General features: G+C 39.2%; 1 protein-coding gene across 1 annotated transcript in view; it reads right to left on the bottom strand.

Annotated features, from left to right (window-relative positions):
• The window catches only part of KALRN (kalirin RhoGEF kinase), a 515545-nt gene that overhangs the window by 226461 nt on the left and 268364 nt on the right, over positions 1 to 20720 (bottom strand). Inside the window, exons 2-3 of the mRNA XM_078394494.1 lie at positions 19420 to 19494; positions 7083 to 7197 (exon numbers count right to left, since the gene is read on the bottom strand). Coding sequence (XP_078250620.1) covers positions 7083 to 7197; positions 19420 to 19494 — 190 coding nt within the window. The remainder of the gene's footprint in view (positions 1 to 7082; positions 7198 to 19419; positions 19495 to 20720) is intronic.

Consider the following 20720-nt stretch of genomic DNA (forward strand, 5'->3'; position numbering starts at 1 on the left):
TTACCATGTATACATTACTGGAACAGCGATGTCTACGTTGGCTCGGGCATGTCATGAGAATGGCTGATGGTTGGCTTCCAAAAGATCTCCTGTATGGAGAATTAGTGGAGGGAAAGTGCCCCAGAGGGAGACCACAGCTGCGATACAAGGATATCTGCAAGTGGGATCTGAAGGCCTTAGGAATGGACCTCAACAGATGGGAAACCTTGACACCTTAGCGTTCAGCCTGGAAGCAGGTGGTGCAGCATGGCCTCTCCCAATTTGAAGAGACCCTTGTTCAGCAGGGTGAGGCAAAGAGGCAGTCCCAAAACCAGCAAAATCAGGGAGCTGGTCAGGGGACAGATTGTATTTGTCTTCAGTGTGGAAGGGATTGTCACTCTCAAATTGGCCTTCTCAGCCACACTAGACTCTGTTCCAAGACCTCTATTCAGAACATATTCCCATAGTCTCTCAAGACTGAAGGATATCGACAATAGGGTTTGGAATATTACGAATTCTGCAGTGCTGGTCTAACCAAAAGGATAAGAAACAGTCTTTCTCACTGTTGTCTTTAAGTGCTTGCTACATATACTCTAAGTTTCCTGCGATAGTGTAGCCGGCACATACATTCAGAGAGCACCATATGATCCACCATGTAGAGTCCATTTCCCTTTGAATCCATTTTAGTGAATGCTAGAATGCAAGTTACATGAACACATGGAACAATAGTTTTTTAAATGTTACCCAACTCTTTAATGAACATCCTATGTATGAAAAATGTTTATTTTCACATAGGGAAAATGCAGATCAGATCCATTAATTTTACCCATCTCAATTTACTTATTAATGTATCCTTTTTATGCATATGTGTTGCCAAATTACAGTATGATAGTGGATGGTAGATATCTAGTTACTCAAAGCAGTATGAAATCCCTCGTGTTACTCTTAAAACATATGGTTATTTATTTAGCTAATGCTAAAATAGCCTTGTGGCAGATGGGTTGGAGGGGGGGAATGTTCAATTATTCTTTTATATAGGATCACATAACAAAAAAATAAAACTCAAGCATTTACTTCATATCAATCAACAAAAGAAATTTCACAGTACATCTAGTATGACCAACGAATATGTACTTTACTTTGGAATCACCAAGAAGCTGCTTGAAACTAAGCCAGGACAGCACTTTATATTAGTAAATTCTGCCAAATCAAGAATCTGTCCCTAATATAAGACACTTGGTTGTTTCCAATACCTTGAAGTTTTTTTAGGAAGAAAAGAAGTATCAACTTCTCAGCCTGCCTAGAATACCTTTTGCCATCGCTTTTGGAGTTTGGGATGTCCCCCAACACTGGTTAAATATTTGAGGATATTTTCTTGACAGAGCACTAATAAATGTAGACACAAATAAAACATTAGGCCTCAGAGGCATCATATATTTCCACCACAGAGATGAGAACTGGCTTCCAAGCAAGCTGACGTATTCATCAGAAAAATCAACTGTCTGGAGACAGAAACTTGATTTTGCCATATAGAAAGGAGACACAAATGGGTACAAATGAAAAAACTAAATTTAAATAGAATGTTCATATGATCTGGGGTCGTTTCTGCAGAATATACCAATTATGAAGCAAAATGACATCCCCCTTCAACTTTAAAAAATCACTCAGCAGCTGGACAGCAGGAATACTGCTAACTTGGTACAGCAGGAAGCTTCATTCTATAGCTGTAAAACCTTGTGAAACTGTGGAATAGAAAAGGCAAGCATTTAATGATTCCCAGTAGATGGTCCAGGATGCCTAGCTACAATTTGACCTATATTTATTGCATGAACCACAAAACAGAGATGAGAATGATGTCAAAAAAGGAAATGAATTGTGTCATTTCTAGAGAAAAATCACAAGTTTTAACCATTGCTCTCATCCTTCTAGTCTGATATTTTGAAGAGCAGGGCACACATTTTTTTATCAGGGCCAACATCAATCGTTGGCACTACAGGGCAGCTATCAGGACTGTGGTATCCTGGAAGGAGATACAAGTATATTGGGGGGCTCAGCTATTTGTTTGCCTGACATCAGTAGTCATAGGTGGCCATTTTGTTTCCCACAATGCTTCTGGCATAGCAGTATTCTGGAGCGCTGTGAAACATTACAATGAAGGGCATGGGCCACCAATCAACAGCGTGTTCACATGTACTGATAAGCAAGAATTGCCAGGAGTTCCCAGGTCAGAAAGCACTCAATCAGCTACTGGGGAAGAGCAAGGGACAAGTACGATAATGGTGTTGCTAATAATTCAACTAGACTGAAGTCAAAAGTACACCCAGTGACGGAGATGCACAGATATGAAAAGAAATTCTGATGCTGCATGTCTCATATCATTGGGACATGGAATGTAAGAAGTCTGAATCAAGAAACTGTAAAGAAGTAGAACATCTGAAGACTGCAATACTTGGTGTGAGAACATTTTCAGTTAATTACAAAATGCTTTACTCTGGAAATGACACACTCAGAAGTAACAGTGTGGCAGTGATATTGAGGCAAGAGGAAGGCAGTTAGGGGTTATTATGCAGGATCTGATCAAATAATATCAGTCAGACTTCTGAGAAAGACACACACCTTCCCCAGCACTCTCCACTGATGTAGTTGTCTATCTGTTGCTACCAGGAGCAGGTAAACAGTAGCATCTGAGAATTTTGATTACAGATCTTGATCTCTGCCCAAGCTCACAGAGTGTAGCATATGTACTACAGATCACAATGAAAGCATATCTGGGAAAGATAGACTAAATTGAAGTGAGGGAGACTTTGATTCTACTGCTTTTACCACTGGCTAGTCAATGAGAATCACAGACATGATCTTGAGCTCCTCACTTAATGGTTAGGATAAAATAATAGTAACTTACTTTATGACAGACTACTCATTCATAGGAACTAAGGCTGGAAATGAGCTATACATGTATAAGGATTACCTTTTTGTCTACATTATCTTCTGCGCATATATTTAATACACAGCTGTTAAAATAAGGTGAATGTTTAAGGCCTAGAATGTCTCCAGCTGTGTTTTGAATTCATTCCTCTCAATTTATCACCGTATTCTGGTACCGATTTTTTTACCTTTAATGCTGCTCATTGAAATGGGCCACTGCTGCCCTTTCCATTAAAAAAGATATGTAGGTCAATTGATAGATAGCATCAATGAGGATAATAATCTGTCTCACTTTGCAGTAGGAAGCAGAGAGAAGGTTTTTAAAAGTAAGGTCAACACGACAAACTAGTTTTGTTGAAAATGAGCATTGCCTTTTTTTTCCTCACTAGGGTTGTTCATAATGACATAATGAAATATCTCTGTCTTAAGATAATGGCTTTCTTGTAATGTTAGCTGGCCACTCTGAGGTCACCTCCTACTCAGGCCTCTCAGAATGCCCATCACGCTACTACACACTCTTGCTGCCACCAACCTTTCCTTTAAATGAAAAGGACAAGGGTTTCTTTCAAAAACAAAAACTGGTTTATTGATTACAAAATAAAATAGGTAAATCCCAGGAAGATAATCAAGGTGTAAATCACTGCTACTTAGTTAAATCAATCACATAGACTTTCCCTCACTGACACTCAGGCCTCTTTCTCTCACACACTAGATCTCTCCAGATCTCACTCTCTAACTCTATCTATCCCTCAAACTGATCTCTCAAACACCATGCACACCCCTTTATATCCCAGCTCCTCCTCCTTTAGCACCACCTTCCGTCCCCTCATTGGCTGCTGTTCCACTGCCCAGCTGTGACGGACAGGTGAGGGCAGGGCTGAATGTTACATTTGTCCTAAAGTCATAGCCTCATTCTTTAACACTGACTACCTTTGTTCCTTTCCTGTCAGAGGCTGAATGTCACCATGTTCAAAGAAAGAATGTTATCCTTTCTTTGAATGTGGCAGACTTAAACAGTGACATGTTGCAACCAAACCAGTTGTTGAGGTTCTTCAGCCAATAGGACTGCTGGATAGCAGGTTTACTATTTGACTGCAGAGCCCAAGGTTGGGAGTTTGATTCCCTACTGAACCTCCTTGACAGGTGCTGGACTCAATTATTTATAGTGTCCCTTCCAGCTCTGCAGTTCTAAGTTGATGATGATGATGATGATGATGATGATGATGATGTTCTCCTCCTTCAAGTAAATTTTACCCCATTTATTTTACTTTAAATAATCATCTGGAACAAAATGTACCTTCCATTTCTCATTACATGGCCAAAATGCTCCAGCTTTCTGCATTTCATATCTTTGTGATTTCTTGGACTTTAATCTTTAGTATTTCTTCACTAGTCTCTCTCTTGCAATTCAAGAAATCCTTAGTGAGTGGCAATAAATACTTTTTTACTTTCAAATTTCAAACCTCTTTTTCTTTTTCATAGTGCCCTATGTAAAGTTTTGTAATGTCATGGCAGAAAGAATACATGACACTATATCATCTGCATTTTCAAAGTAACTTTAGGTTTTGCTTATTCCATTTTTTTATAGCAAGGAAGCTGTTCTGAGCAACCTCTATTCTAACTTTTATTGTGTGGTTAAGATCCTGACTAGATATGGACACAAATCAGAAAAAAAATGTTTTGATTTGTCAAGATTGATGAATCATGAATTATGGATTTATTATTTTTCCCCTGATGAATTGATCAATTTGTCAATTTGTTTTTTACTTTAAAACCCTATAAAATGGCCCTCCAAGAAGCTAGCGACACCAAATTTGTTTCTCATGACTCTCCTCTATAAGCCCTGCAAAGTTTGTTGAAGACTGGGTTTCAAACATCCAGGTTATGTACCCACAAAGTGGATCTCCCCAGGAAAGTGCCCTTTAGCAGCTGGCTTGGGGAAATCTGATTTTCACCAAACTTGAAGGGATTGTAGAGTCATGGGAAGCTTCTCTGTGATTTTGGTGTTTCTAGGTGCCTGGGGGGCTGTTTTATAGCCAAACAAATTGTCAAATCAAAAATCCCTAAAAATTAATTGATTTGTATTCATTGGGGCATTGATTCATATGAATATGAATTAATAAATTAGCTATTTTGGAATGAATGTGGCGATTCATTTTTTAATTCATGCCCATCTCTAATCTTGACCCCACTCTATGTTTTTATTCCGGATCTTTAACTATATTTCTTGGGCTGCTTGGTTTTTTCTGATGATCAGGATTCTGTTTTTCTTTTTTATTACTTGTAAATTTTTATTAAGCTTCAACAATAAAGATAAAGACAGTATGATTATACCCGTCTCAAACAAAATTCTCTAACTTTTCACACAATTATATATCTTTAGATTTTCATCTTTCAATTTCTAATATGCAAGGTGGATCTCTAATTTAGCTTATAATGTTGACCTAGGGATTTATAAAATTCTGACCATCTTTCTTCATAGTCCTCATAATGTCCATTTTCTTTCAGTAATGTTGAGATCTTATCCATTTCTGCACAGTTCAACACCTTCATTGTTAGTTGGTCTTCATCATGGATTTTGTATGTCTTTCATAGTTGTGCATATATCATTCTAGCCAACATAATGATATGAATCATTATAAATTTCTGATGCTCGTCCATATTTTGTTGACTCATAGACAGTAGAAATGTTTCTGGTTTCAGCTCAAGATTAACTAACATTGTGATATAAATGTTTGTACTCTACCCCAATAACTTCTTTCTTATACATCCACCACATATGAAAAAAAGATCCCCTTTCTTCATTACATTTCCAACAAATACTGGATGCTTTATACATTTTAGACAATTTTTTCAGGAGTTAAGTACCACCTATAAAGCATTTTATATAGGTCTTCTATAAGTGTTATTGACTTTGTGATCCTAACATTAATCTTCCATAATTTTCCCATTCTACCAAAGAAATTTCTGAACCAATATTCTGAGTCCATCTCACCATACAATCTTTTAGTATCTCATCTTCTGTCTGTCTAGCCAATAAGTAATTATAGATTTTAAAGTTAATTTTCCATTAGATGTGAAAATTATTTTATCAAAATAGACTTCTTGATTTAAAAAACCATGTTGCTTTTTACCATTGTTGAACCAGGATTTTATTTGCATATCTAGCCACCAATCTACTTTAAAGCTTTGTAGTTGTAGTTCCACTTTTGATTTTAGTTGTAAGTTTTGGGTTAGTAAGTCTTTATATTTCAGGATTTTCCCTTCCTGCAAAAGAGAACGTTTTGTGTGGGCCTGTTGTGGAGAATCTTAATGTTCATTTTTAGTCCATGTTCCTTACTTATTTTATTGACATTACTGAATTCTCCAAGATGGAGATTTGTGGTATGTGTATATGCAAGCATATCATTTATATCTCGCTTTTCCTTCAATGAGCTCAAGAAGGCTGCTCCAGGGGCAGTAAGTGTACATCATGGTGAAGTGGAGAGTTGAATCTGACTTTAACTACTATAGTATACTAGCTCCATATGGACCTCCATATGTTTTTAAGTGGCTATTTCCATCAGTCACAGGCAATACTGCTTGATGGATTAGCATAGCAATATATAGAGGACTACCCATTCTTCATCCCTGAACTATGTTAAGTTAGAATATTTCCCTCTGATCCCATTTGCATCTAGAGATAGCTAAAAACTGGACATGAATATTCCACCAGTCTTTCAAAGCATGCAAGAAGAAAGTACATGAGTACATTTACCAAATCAATGTGCAATATAATGAATAAAATCCCAATTTATCAGAGAATGAAGAAGTAACCTGAACAAAATAAAAGTTAAAAGAATAAAAATGGGAGTGAATTAACCATGCACCTGCTTCTGATGGTGGTTTCACTTCTTGGTGGTTATGTACATGAGTACCACACCCATACAAATGGATGCCACAAAACCTAATCCTCTTCATGTGAGTCAGGCTGTATTCTTCTCACACGTGATTATGTGAGCATGTATCTGTGTTCTACTACACTGGGCTAGATACGATATGACTGATATATGCATAAAAGGGAGACCTGCTGTTTTCCTTTCTAATGCATGCAAAAAAGTCCCAAGTATAATATGTGGACATAAGCAGCTTGCAAGGAACATTTCCTCAACACCAATGCTCTTCCTTTGAACTTTTACCTTGGTACACTGGCCAAGTAAGTCACAAGTTTCCGAAGGTCTTCCTGCCTTATTCTGTCATGATTGCTGCGAGCTGGAAATGTCAGGATGGGACCCCCTCGTTTATCACGGCCACCTGTGAAAAATAAAGAGAATACGTTATCAGCAAACATAAACTGCCAATATGAACTTCCTCATAAATGCTTCATTTCACCTCATATTATTTAAGTGGGTATGTTTTCTGCCCTTAGTAGAATGGGTTAAACTGTGGGAATTGCCCTATGCCTGTGCATATGAATTTGTGGCCACAGTTTCAGGGTGTACAAAGATAACCCATTGTAAACCTACATACTCCAAATTCAAGGAAGGTTACAACAGAGTCAGATACGTCCTGTACCTACTTCATTTGACATTTCTGGAAGACCCTGATACCACTCTCTGCTTAGGAAACAGAGAAAGGAACACTTCAAGAAGACAGAAAGTCAACCCAATTCTGAGTCTCAAACAAAGTAAACCCAATGAAACCTGCACAGGTCTTGAGGTAACAACAGTCCTGTTGATTCAATGGGCCTATGCTACTTGGCACTTACAACTGAACTGAGGCTATTGAAACTGACTTTTCCCCATCACAATCAGTAACAGTAAAAGAAGCCACTCCTCAAAGGGAAAAGGAGCATGGAATAAAAAGAGAGGAAGAGAGAGCTAGTCCTCTTCCTGCTGGCTGGTTGTCTGGCATGTTAGTTGTCTGTAATTAAAACTCCTCTTCTCTGGGCAGGTCAGCCTTGGAATTAAAATGGACCTTTACTGTATATGTCCTGAAGAGTGCTCCACCACAGATAACCTTGGGCTGTTTATGCCTAGTTGGGCTTAGGAGTTCCCTGCTATTTTCTTGGGCAGGGCTGTCTTTCAGCCTCAGCATGTCCTCTCTTGGAAAACAGAAAGCTTATTTTCATCCATTTGTACCCATCTGACTAACAATCTGTGTTGCAGGATTCACCTGCTTTGATTATATATCGTACTCTATCAGCTTGTGGTACCCCTGTTGTCCGGGATGCGTTCAACTGGCATGTGATATCCAGGTAATAACAATAATGTGCTATCAAGTAGATTCTGACATGGTCAGAAGACTACACAGGCTGGCTTTTTCTCCTGGGAAGCACAGTGGGAAATCAAACTCCCAATCTGCATACTTACTTAGCCAGCTGATGTCCAGATGGAATATGGATAATACTCCTCTGTGAAGCCCCATGAAACAAGTATACATTTTAGGTCAATAGAGAGCTTTCTTTGCAAACTCTGCTACCAAATCCATGCCAAGTTTTTAAGTGTTGGCAACTGTAATCGTAATTGTGCCATTACAATCAATGCAAGCAGCTGAAACAAAACCTATACAGTATATTTTTAGGTCTCTTTCATACTAGCAATGACTATATGATGCATGGTGACCACTTAACAAACAACTATATAGTGATTGCTCCACATTATAAGCCATTTATATAAAATGGTTTGCCATCTAGTTCTAGCAGATTGCATCATATCACTGTGGACTCAAAGTAGGACCGGGGCTAGCCAAGAGTACAGTAACTAAGCACTAAAGTGGTTCACACAGAAGTCAGCCACCTCCAGTGTCTGTCACACTACAATTCACATGTATAAGCTGCATCAACACAGATGGGCTGGAATTTTTCTGCATAATAAGAGATTTATAGTAACTTCCAAAAGTAATTTACTACAGGAGCAAATATTCCAATATAAGAAGCAGTTCGTAGCTTTTAAAAAATGAATAAAATATTGCAAATAACTTGAAAGGCTATCACTCTTATGATGGAAATGCTTGTTTTCCTGAGATTTTTAGAAGTAGACTTATGTTGAGAAAACTCACTCCCTATAGGAGAAGACATATGCAGACATAGTTAACATTTCTATAAGGAGCAGTCATTACCCTGAAGTTGAATTAGAGGTTACATGCACACTGGTGGCTCCGTCGACAACAGATCTCACCACCCCAGGTGAACAAGATTGTCCAGAGGTAACTGATGCTTAATCCCGAGCAATTTGTACATTGTTAAGGAGAAGTGAATCACTCTTTGTCTTGCCAATTTCTATGGAAACTTTAACTCACAATCTTTGGTTCCAGCTATCCTACATAATAGAAATGGGTCATTAGGGGACGTATTTGGTTGTGTTTATAGGTGTTACATGTCATGGAAAAGACAGAACTGTGGGGAGCCTGTAAATTTTACATGAGTGCTGGTGTTCACATCCACCTCAGCATGTGTTGGCTGTAAGAAAAACATGGCTGACCTATTTCTACACTGGGAAACTGCCTGTTTATTCTTGCCACTATTCGTTTTTGACACTCTCTTCAGTAAGTCATATGTGCAGATGGTTTACAAAAAACAATTCCTGCACACACCACTAATGGGGTGTTTGCTATAAAATCTCAATTAAGGCATGAAAAAGATGTTGGAGCTGGGAAGGGGGTGGGAAAATGGGTACAAGAGCAAAATGAAAAAGATGAGGCTCAATACAGAACAGGAAATGACATTCAGGAAATCTGAACATCGTGCAAGGAACAGTAGGTGGGAGCTCCTGTTTTGCTAACTAGGGCTAGAGGAAGAACAGGCTTCTGATATTGATCTTTAGCTTTATATTAATTAAAACATATGAATCCTGTCACGTGTGTGTCAAGTGAGTCCTAAAATCTGCCACTTGAATCAAAATTCAAGACAGTGTATACAGGAAGATTTATTGACTAATACTTGGAGAGTTCTGGCCTCGTAATTGCAGGTGTTGGGGACTGACTGAGAAATTTTTAGATGCCATCAAACCTCATATTTCAATTTGAGAATCCAAAGTTCACCAAATCTAGAATAAATCCTATCCTTCCTTGGCTTAGACCAAAGGTAGAGATACTTATAGGAATAACGTGCACTAGGGGAAAATGTCTCTTTTCATTTCTTGTCTCTGTACAATGATCACTGAAAGCTCTTTATTCATCTGTTAGTTATTTCTCAGCTTCTGCAAGATTCTGCCTTGGGCCCTGGTCTCATCTTACCTAATCATCAAAGTCAATATCAAGGTCATTTTCAGATAATTTACAACCTGAAGCAGTTTGGCAAAAACTCAAAAAGAAGGACAGATGGATGAGTCCATTGCTATCCATGTCTCTTTCTGATTGACAAATGTGACAGAAAAATATCACGAATGCTGCTTTCAGGTCATTGCTGCTTCTCCTTTTTAAAACACCCTGGGATCAAAGCCCCAAACAACTCAACCGATGTATCCAGTGGGCAGAGATCAGGGCAGGGCAGTCTCCTCACCTGATACTACTCCATAACAACACCCCCTTCATCCACCACTCCTACCTCACCCATTAGAAAGTACTTCTGTTAGATTCGTTTTAACAGGTCAGGCTGTTACATGTGTATGAAGGCCAGCAGAGAATAGCAGAAAGCTGACCTTTTGGTTGTTGATGAAGACTATTATCACTATGAAACCCTTCTGCTGGCATTCTATTAGTTCCTCCACCACTCCCGTTATTTAACATGTTTCATAGTTATTCCGGTTCAGTAAAAGTCATGGCAGTTATTGTAAAAGGCACTGGTTGACTGGATTTCAGAAGATATGCAGCCCTCTGAGATGCTCTGGGACAGCTCATGAAGGCTCTGCACATTTTGGATAAATTTTCAGTGAACTTTAATTCTCGTTTGGATTTTAGTAGATTTCTGCGTGAATAAAAACCAGGTGGGTGAAAGTTTTACCCTATTCTAATTTTACTGGTCTCAAGAGAAAGCAGCACAGCTAAGCAAGTGAACGTATGTGGCCTCATTAACCTTGATCAGGCTGGTTAAGGGAAAGCTTTCAAGGTTTCTCTCAGCCTGGAAACAGGTGGATGTCTTTGATAACATCTGGAAGCTATATAGGGAATAGTGGCAGGCAAGATCTGTACTACTATAGTTACTGTTAAAACATATGCAGAGTAAAATACTTTTCTGCAAATCATACAATTAGATGCATAAAGAAGGCAGAAAGCTAAAAAGCTCTTTGATTTCTAATGTATCTGAAAGATTCTGCATAGCTAGATTGGCCTAATGCAGGATTCTAACATGATGAGAATGAACCTCTCAATTTGGCTAATGTGCATGGATCATTTTTTATTATTATTATTATTATTATTATTATTATTATTATTATTATTATTATTATTATTATTATTATTATTATTATTATTATTATTATTATTATTATTATTATTATTATTATTATTATTATTATTATTATTATTAATAATAATAATAATAATAATAATAATAATAATAATAATAATATCAATATCAATATCAATATTAATATAGATATTAATATTAATATTAAGATATTAATATTAATATTATTAAGATATTTTACCCCACCTTTCTCCTTGAAAAAGGATCCAAAGTGGCTTACAAACAATGGAAGACACTAATTAAAAGTTGAAAACAATGAGTATGCAAGCATCATTAAAAGATAATATTTAAAATGATGAACATTGAATAAAGGGGCATCTTAGAACATTAACAGGCAATATTAAGGCAAAGATCACTAAATATATAAAAAAGTCACTCTGAGAAATAGAAAACACAAAAATTGAAAAGACAAAGTACTAAAAGTCCAGTCAAAGCAATAATGTATAACAATCTATCTAAAAATCACGCACAAGTAACTGGTTTACTGAGGGAAGGCTTGCCTGAAGAGAAAGGTCTTTGCATGCTTGCAGAAGGATAGCAAAGATAGGAGCAGCCAGGCCTCCAGTGGGAGGGAGTTCCAATGACCATCCACCTATGCTTTTTTCTATTTCATTCACCTGTTCCAAGCATAAAGAAACATGGCAAATGAGATAGTCATTGACAAATCAATTGCTATTTGAAATTGAAAAGCTACAGCAACTCCTCCGGCACCAGTCCTGCCTAAATATATGCTAACTCTGCTTAGGAGCTAAGGTGTGTTCCTAAATTTCAACTCAAAACCTCAAATGTAGGATTACCACCATGGGTAGCAGTTCTCCTTCTGCGCCTTTGAAAGTAGCCTGACACAAATCACCTACTAACAAATGTCTCTTTGTCAAATGACACTCCTACTAAGCCTTCCAAAATTTTCAGACTTTCTTAAAAATTTCACAGTAGTCTTCCTTATAAAAATTGACAAATGCATTATGTGTAAGAAAAGCAGGCAGTACTGAAATGGTTCTACAAAAATAAGATCTCTGCAATGCATCCAAAAAGTTTCCAGACTACGACATCACTATTTTGGCTGGATCTAAAATAATTTCAAATTCATAAGCCACAGACACTTTTATATAGGCATATTATCTTGTTCTTTACAATTTTGTGACTTGTCATTTAGTATTTCAGCATTCAGATCAGAACTACAGCAAGGGGCAAAGAGTGACTAAAGCCTCCACACTCCTCTGCATTCTGATTGAGATTGACACATGCATTTGCAATTTACTATTTAAAAGCCATTCACATAATTGCTGATCACAAGAGCACGGCTTGTTCCAGTTTGGTCCATCACCACTACCTTCAGTGAAAAGGCAAACAAAAAGAAAAGCATTACTGTTACCTTGCAATATATATATATAAAATCAAGATTTAAAAATAATTCTTGAGCAATAACATATGACGAAAGATTCTGATACAGGCAAATTGTGTTTCATAGAGCAACATATACTATTATTTTCCATCTGTAGAGCTGTCCAGAGAAAAACACCTGATTGCCTTTTCTAGCAGTGGAGTTTTTTCCAAATGGGCTATTTTTTTGTGGACCAATGCCTGTATGCATGTCAGCAACTGTCATTAATGAGCAGGTGAATAGGAATTTTAGTTAAGTGCCTGGAAATATAACATAGTTTTAAAGTAACTTCTTTCACATGACTTTTTTATGGACTGTAAACAACAGCACATTATATTTCCTTCCTCTCCTGTTTGAAGCTGTCTCAGAAACAACTGTAACAGTCTCCAGATCTTTCAAAGTTTCATTCCTGGTAACATACATAGTGGGTACAGCCAAATTAAATGCTGTTAGCCAACACTTAAATAAGTAGTTTTCAGCAAGTGCCTTAACATTCGTGCACTGGGATCTTAAAACAAAAGTTGCACTGAGTTAGTTGCGATACACGTCTCAGATGTCCCGAGACAAAGTGCAGCAAAGGAGAAAGTGCAGGAGTTTTCAGAGGAGGACCAACATGGGTGCAAGTACATGGAGGAGACATGAAGATAAGGAGCAGGATGCATCAGTAAAAGGAAAAGTCAGTCCAGAGATCTAATGAGGAGATACTTCTTTATTATTATTATTATTATTATTATTATTATTATTATTATTATTATTATTATTATTATTATTATTATTATTATTATTATTATTATTATTATTATTATTATTATTGCTTTGGAAGATTTTTCTCCCAGGTTCCCACACAGTTGTAGGACACAGGATTTATTCTACAGACATGCAGGGCAGAGCCAGCAGTACAACATTTCAACTGCAGGTAGAAGAAATAACTCTTCTTATGGTGTCATAATAGACAGCAAGTGTTCACACACTCCCATTTTCAAAAGCCACCGACAATCCTTGCCTTTATTGTGTCTGCAGACTTCCAAACGGCAGTGTAGGTGTCAGGTGGCATTTGACGTGACTGACCAATTATTAAAATCTGGCACTATGGCAATTGGTTGTCATCTCATGTTTTTCATTTTATCTATACTGCTGGACAGCTCAGTAGTTTAGGAATCTGGTTGCAGAGCCGGAGTTTGGAAGTTTGATTCCCTTCCAGCTCTACAGTTCTAAGATGATGATGGTGTTATTCTGCCTTTCTTCCCCAAAATGGACCCAAACTGGCTCACAAACCATTTAAAACAAATCATGACTTTATAAAATACAATAAATTGCAAGATGCTTCAATCAAGAATTAATAAAATGACCGGTTTATGACATACAAACAGTATTCAGTACACTGCTCAGTGAGCAGTGCAGGTTTTAAAACTCTTTCTTTTATATTTGATCCACAAATGCCCATTCTGAACCTGGCTTTGATCTCATTCAAGAAAAGGAACAATTCTGATCCACCTCACTAAATCTATATCAATCCATATGGGCCTAATTTAAGAAAGGGCTTTAACAGGTTCTCAAGTCTCGAAAATGTACCCTCTATTCCTCATTCTTAGCTTTAAAATAGAAAGAGGCTCAATTTCATTGCCACCAGTCACTTAAGACAGCTTTCCAAACCAGGGTACCTCAGGTATTTCAGACTACAAATCCCATCACCCCAACCACTGGCCATGCAGGCCGACACTGACAGGAGTTATTAAGAACATCTGGAGGGACTTGGGCTGACTTAGAAACTGGCCTCCATCAAATTCAGAACACTCTGAAGAGATCTTTATCATGATAGTAGGCGGTGGGAGTTTTGTTCCTGTCAGAAGCAATCCAGCAGTGCTTCTGGAATGGAAAGATCTGCCAACAGGCTGCTGACATTAGCTGCGTGAATATGTTCACAGCCTGCTCATTCTTTGAGGATGCTCCTTCCATGTTCCCTGTGACAGCAGCTATCATTTGAGGAACACTTGGGGTGTGCGGTGGCAGGAATTATATTCAGTTTGGCCTAGAGATGAAGGACGGCCAATGCCAATTAATCTTGTGGAGCACACTATTATTCTGACATTGGTTGAGAGTTAAGAGCAGTCAATTCTTTCAAAAAATTGGCAACATCTAGCAGTAAGGTATTCACAGTTAATAGATTACATGCATCTAGGCATAGCATTGCAAGCAAATACATAATTTATATACGAAATCCATAAAGAGAGTGTTAAAGATTAAACCTGACCACTTTTTTTGGCTTAAGTGGTCACATCTAGCCTGAAGCAAGCCACAGGTTGGCCATTCTTGGCTTATCCCTCCAGGTGTGTGCTGCATGCAAATGCAACAAAAGATTTATCTTTGGTGATATAGATTACAGCTGTGTAATATTCATAGCAGTTATGATTGCTATAAGACTAGAGACTTGGAGTCTTTACACAGCCACCTCAGCTATGTAAAAAAGAGCCTTCTAGCACAGCAGTCAGGCAGTACAGTGGTGCCTCGACCATAATCCATTCCAGAAGATGAACGTAACTCGAAATGGTTGTGAGTCGAAGCATGCATCCCCATAGGAATGCATGGGAATGCGATTAATCCATTCCCCCCCCCTCCAAAAAAAAATAATAATCACCAAAAAATAAAATAAAAATAGAACACTGCAAGCCCCATAGGAAACCCTGGGATTGGGGGGGGGAACCAAAAATAAACAGAGCAAGCCCCACACTGGGACTGCAAAAAAAAAAATCACCAAAAAACAAACAACACAGCACAAAAACATTACCCCCCCAGTCCAAAACCACCCTCCAAAACCCACCCAGAACAGTTTTTAAAAAGCAGAAAGCAGAACCTTACCTTACTAGGCAGTCCCAAGCCTCCTCTGAAGGCACTCTAACTGAGCTGCCCCAGCTATGCCAGTGCCGGAGCAGGAGGCAGCATTGGACAGCACTGGCGGGCAAGCCACCTGCTGTTCAGGGACGCAGCATCAGCAGCAGCAGCATCGGCCCCACAGAGGGTGGCGAGGAGCGCCGAGGCCTGACACAGCCGCCCTGGCAAGCAGCTCCCAGAGCTGGCTGGGGGTGCCTGACACCTCCAGCACCGGCAACGGCTCCAGCGACTGTTCGCCAGGGCAGTCGCATTGGGCCTCGGTGCTCCTCACCGCCCTCCACCAGGCCGCTGCCACCACTGGCTGCAGGGTTCCTGAACAGCGGGTGGCTCGCCCACTCGTGGTGCCTAACACCACCTCCCGCTCCAGCACCAGTGCTCCACACCAGGAAGGAGGCAGCAAGGCGGGTTGATCCTTCCTCCAGGAGCCAGGATTGGGGTCCCCTCCACCCCCACACCAAGGCTGAGGACCAGGACCCAGCAGCAGTGGTGGCATCGGTCCTGTGGAGGCTGGCAAGGAGCGCCAAGGGACGCCCCCACCGCCACCTCCCACTACCATTGCATCCCTTTCCCTAACTGTTGAGGTGAAAGAGCTACAAAGAAGCAGCCTCTTCGCCACCAACAGTTAGTATATTTGAATTTCCCACCCCTTTTCCCTTCCTTTTTTGGTCGTAACCTGAAGCTCCGGCCGCAAGTCGAAGCAAAAGTTTGCAGTCAGAGCTGGTCGTAGGTCAAGATGGTCGTAAGTAGGGACATTCATAAGTCGAGGCACCACTGTACTGTAGTCAAGGCTCTGTTCATGACCTGAGTACGATCCCAATGGGTTTAGGTTGCTGGCTTGAGGTTGACCCAGTCTTCCATCCTTCCAAGGACAGCCAAGTGAGTACACAGCTCATTGAAGGAGGGCAATGTGTACCCTGCATAATTACATTGTAAACTGCCCAGAGAGTACTTTAGCACTTATGTACTAATATAAGCAGCACATTTCACTTTGCTTTGTTTTGCTGAGCACATAATTCAAAGTCAGGAACAAGGGGCATGAATTTTGGTCTACAGTATCACTTTTATGATCCTTCTAAGAAGAAACAAGATTGGTGTTCGACACCTTTTGGGGGGAAATGCACTTCATAACCACATTAATATGGAAACTTTTTAATAATTAACTGTAATGTGCATTCCACCTTTCCACATCAATATAATGTTTTAGGTAGTAAACAACAATAAAATATGATTATAGCAGAAACCTAAAAACAAGACACAAACTGAAACATACATAAGAGACACAAATCCCAGCTAACACAAGCTGAATCTTTATCCTTTTATACGTCTTTCAAGCAGAGTTTACTTTACCCATTGCTCACAGTGTTGCATTACTCATTAATATTATTCATTGGCTCAAATTCTGTTGCTGTGACTTAAACCACACAAGGCTGATGATGCCAGCAGCAGCAACAGTTTTGGAAATTAAACATTCTCAATGTTTCTCCTGAAGCTTCTGAAAGTTCTGGGTAATTCTTCTTATCAATGTGAACCTGTAGAAGCTACAGGACAGCAGCAGAAAATCTAACTATTGAAAATTGCTGCCACCAAACTTTTTTTAAAAGGTTGAATCACGGTCTCCATTATACATGATCATAGAATCATAGAATAATTAAGCTGGAAGGGGCCCATAAGGCTATCAAGTGCAAACCCCTGCTGAATGCAAGGATCCAAAGCAGATCTGACAGGTAGTTGTCCAATTTTCCCTTGAATGCATCCAGCATTGGAATGCTCACTCCGCTCTCGAGGTAATTGGTTCCATTGTCATACTGCTCTAACTCTTAAGAAGTTAAGACAGAATCATACATTACTGAAAAGAGGTGTTTCAACCTATCATTATTGATGGTAGACCACTTTTACAAGCCAACAAGGGCAAGAGAAAAAGCACACTCTTCTGTAAGGATACAAAAACAGAAAAGTGTCCCATGTAGCTGGATGACCAGAAGCCAAACATACATCAGCTAGACCAGAATTGCCTCTATCAATTAGCTTGATTGTAAGTGATTTTATCTACAGTATGTCATACAAATCGGCCACAACAGGCTACTAAGTGATCTATGTTCCTGTCTCTTGAGCCAGAATGTAATATGCTTTTAACCATTTTAACCATTTTAAATGGATTTTAGTATATATTTTTGTTGGACTCATGCCGGGTTGTCATTCCACCTCATTCTGCCATCCTCAGTTTTCTCAAAGACCTTAGTTAGCTCCACTCCAAAAAAGAGGGAAATAAGGAATGACTGATTATGTCAATAACCTGACTATTCTCCATTCCATATGACAACCAGGGCTTTAATAATATTTCCTAAAAAGCTAATAGGAAAATCCTCAAGAACCTCCAGGAAACTTTACACATTTATCAGTCGTCTTCAGGCAAACCACTTTGTTGGCCTGCAGTTTACAGAGGAACTCTTTAAGTTCTAGGAAGTCCAAATGCCAACATTTAGTGATCTTTCAACAACAAAACTATGCATAGTTCCACCACACCCAGATTACCATTATTCCATCCAACACAAAAAATCTGAATCAGATCCCCTGGTGAACGAGCGGGGTCAAACAGCATTGGGATTAGACCTGTGATTGCCATATAGGCCGTGAAGTCCTGAGCCTCATTCAAAACAGCATCTCCAGCATTTTGGGGAAGTTCCCAATACCACAAACCAAGAAGACTCTAGCAGACCCTTGAGACCACCGCAGCTAGTTCAGGAAGGGAGACTCATGGGCAGTGGAGAGGGCAGTATGCTAGCAGAATCATGAGCACCCACCTTCAGAAACACGTATGCAAAACTGTAGAATGGGAGGCACAGAATCAGAACAGACAACAGCAATTCTCCATTCCACCTCCCTCCATATGTTGCCAATTGGCTCACATAAAATCAAAGTAGGCAAAATTGAGAGGAAATTGTCCAAGGTGCATATTTCATAGCAGGTACTGGATTGATATCTGGGGTATGTTTGATTATTTCTCATAGATTCAGAATGCAATATATTCACTCCTGATATTAACAGAGCCAGTAAGGTAATCAGATGCAAATGTGTTCAAGAGAGTTTTCAACAAAAGTCTGAAAGGATATTTGGGTAGGTGCAGCTTATTAGTAAGGAAAAGTACACCTACACAAGTCTTATTTCTTATACTACAAGAGCTCTGTCATACTCAGCAGATGGTTATCCTTGATTAAAGACTAAATGATTAAATAACTATCATCATCTATGCTGGCATATACTTCTCCCTTCAACAATGCTGGGGTTGGGGCACTGTATCAGTACAGTATATAACTCTTATGCCCCTAAAAACATAACTACAAAGCATACAGTTGATTCTCTCTCTCTCTCTCTCTCTCTCTCTCTCTCTCTCTCTCTCTCTCTCTCTCACACACACACACACACACACACACACACACACACACACACACACACACACACACAGAGAGAGGACAGAAAGAGTCTCTATCAGAGCAAGAAAACAGAAGATCAATTTCTCCTCTCCTCCCCACAGACAATTGGAGCATCACACTGCTGTGACCTCCCCCAACCTGCATCAGCCTCCCAGCATGCCCCAGGACCCTTGCCAGCCACTGTGTGGAACTGTTATGCTAAGAGGGGGGGCCACCTGGGCTGCCACCATCAAACCAGGGACTACTGCACCACCAACCAGACGAGCCTCTCAGGCCACTTCCTGGAGACAAATAGCAGCATGGTATTTATTGAATATTTCTTTCTTTCTTTAAATATCTATTTACTTAGTGGCTGTTATGCTTCCCTCATTCTCACTGACATAGTGTATGCAAATATTTCAAAAAGGAAGAAGTAATATACCTACCTGACACAAAGGCCACTTTTTCCTTTAATATGGGAAGGACATCAGCAGCTTTTAAGCCATCATTTCGGAAAGATCCTACAAAAAGGAGAAAATCGTATTTTATTAGAAGAGCATCTGCCTTTTGAACCTAGTTGTATCATATTCTAGATTCTCCCAAATGAGCAGAGAATTATTTCCTGCACTTTGCAGACTATGAGATGAATAAGACATAAAATATATTTTGCTTCATTACTAATTTTCTTCAAAAGAAAAGAAATATAGAAGTTAATATTATCTCTCTCATACATCCATAAAGATTTCTACATGCTCAGATCATTAAGTGAGGTCTCCTTTTATTTCTTTTGTGGAGCTACTTATGTTTGACAATAATTAGGAGAGGAGGCATCTTGGGATAGGTTTTATTTCTATGAGCAAAACCAACATACAACTGGAGAGAATGCCAGATGTTAAGAATCATGCTAAGTGGCAGAGTTTGAAAACTAAAATTCAACATCCAGGGCACCTGAGCATCAGACCTTGAAGTTCAAGACGCAAAACCTAGGAACTAAAATTATGCTTGGCAAAAGAGGGCTGATGTTCTTTGGCAGTGGTTCCCACCCTTCTGCAAGTTGTAACCCACTTTTATAATGGCCATGTAATCTGTGACTCCCCATCCATGTTTGCATAAAAAGGCATTTTTAATTAGGTAAAGTCATCCCTTCTCCTAAAACAGAGATTTCTTTCTCCCCCAAAGGACCTGTTTCTCATACATACACATAAACGCTAATTTTAACGTCCCACTCTGAAAAGTCAAAGAAGATATTATTTAACAAGGGTTACAACACATATAAGGCAATCCATAACTCCAGAAAAGATGTTATGACCCCCACTTGGGGGTCACGACCCCAAGGTAGGGAAACACCACTCTATGGGGAGCAAAGGATAGTTCTTGACCTGGCCTAAAGGAAACACTTGACTGCACCTGGTTCCCCAGGGCTCAGATAATGTGGTAAAAATCTTTAGACAAGCAGAACACAACTTGATCCTGTTCTGGACCTTCACCCTGTAAGTTTAATCATGTTCCTGGAGAAGATAACAAAGTATAACTTCCAGTGAAATCCTAATAAACAGCAATCCTACAGGAGATATACTTGAGGGAAAATGAGCAGTGCCCTGAAAACTTAATTTCAGAAAGTGAATCTGTGTAAAGGAACATAGAGAAATAAACGAACAGTGTAATTTATGGTTTCTAGAACGGAGTTCCAGGGTAAGGTACTTCCGCTTCAATGTACTTTGATGTCAACACACCTGGGGTGTTTGAC

The sequence above is a fragment of the Pogona vitticeps genome, chromosome 1 (assembly GCF_051106095.1).
Source record: "Pogona vitticeps strain Pit_001003342236 chromosome 1, PviZW2.1, whole genome shotgun sequence".
Taxonomy (NCBI): domain Eukaryota; kingdom Metazoa; phylum Chordata; class Lepidosauria; order Squamata; family Agamidae; genus Pogona; species Pogona vitticeps.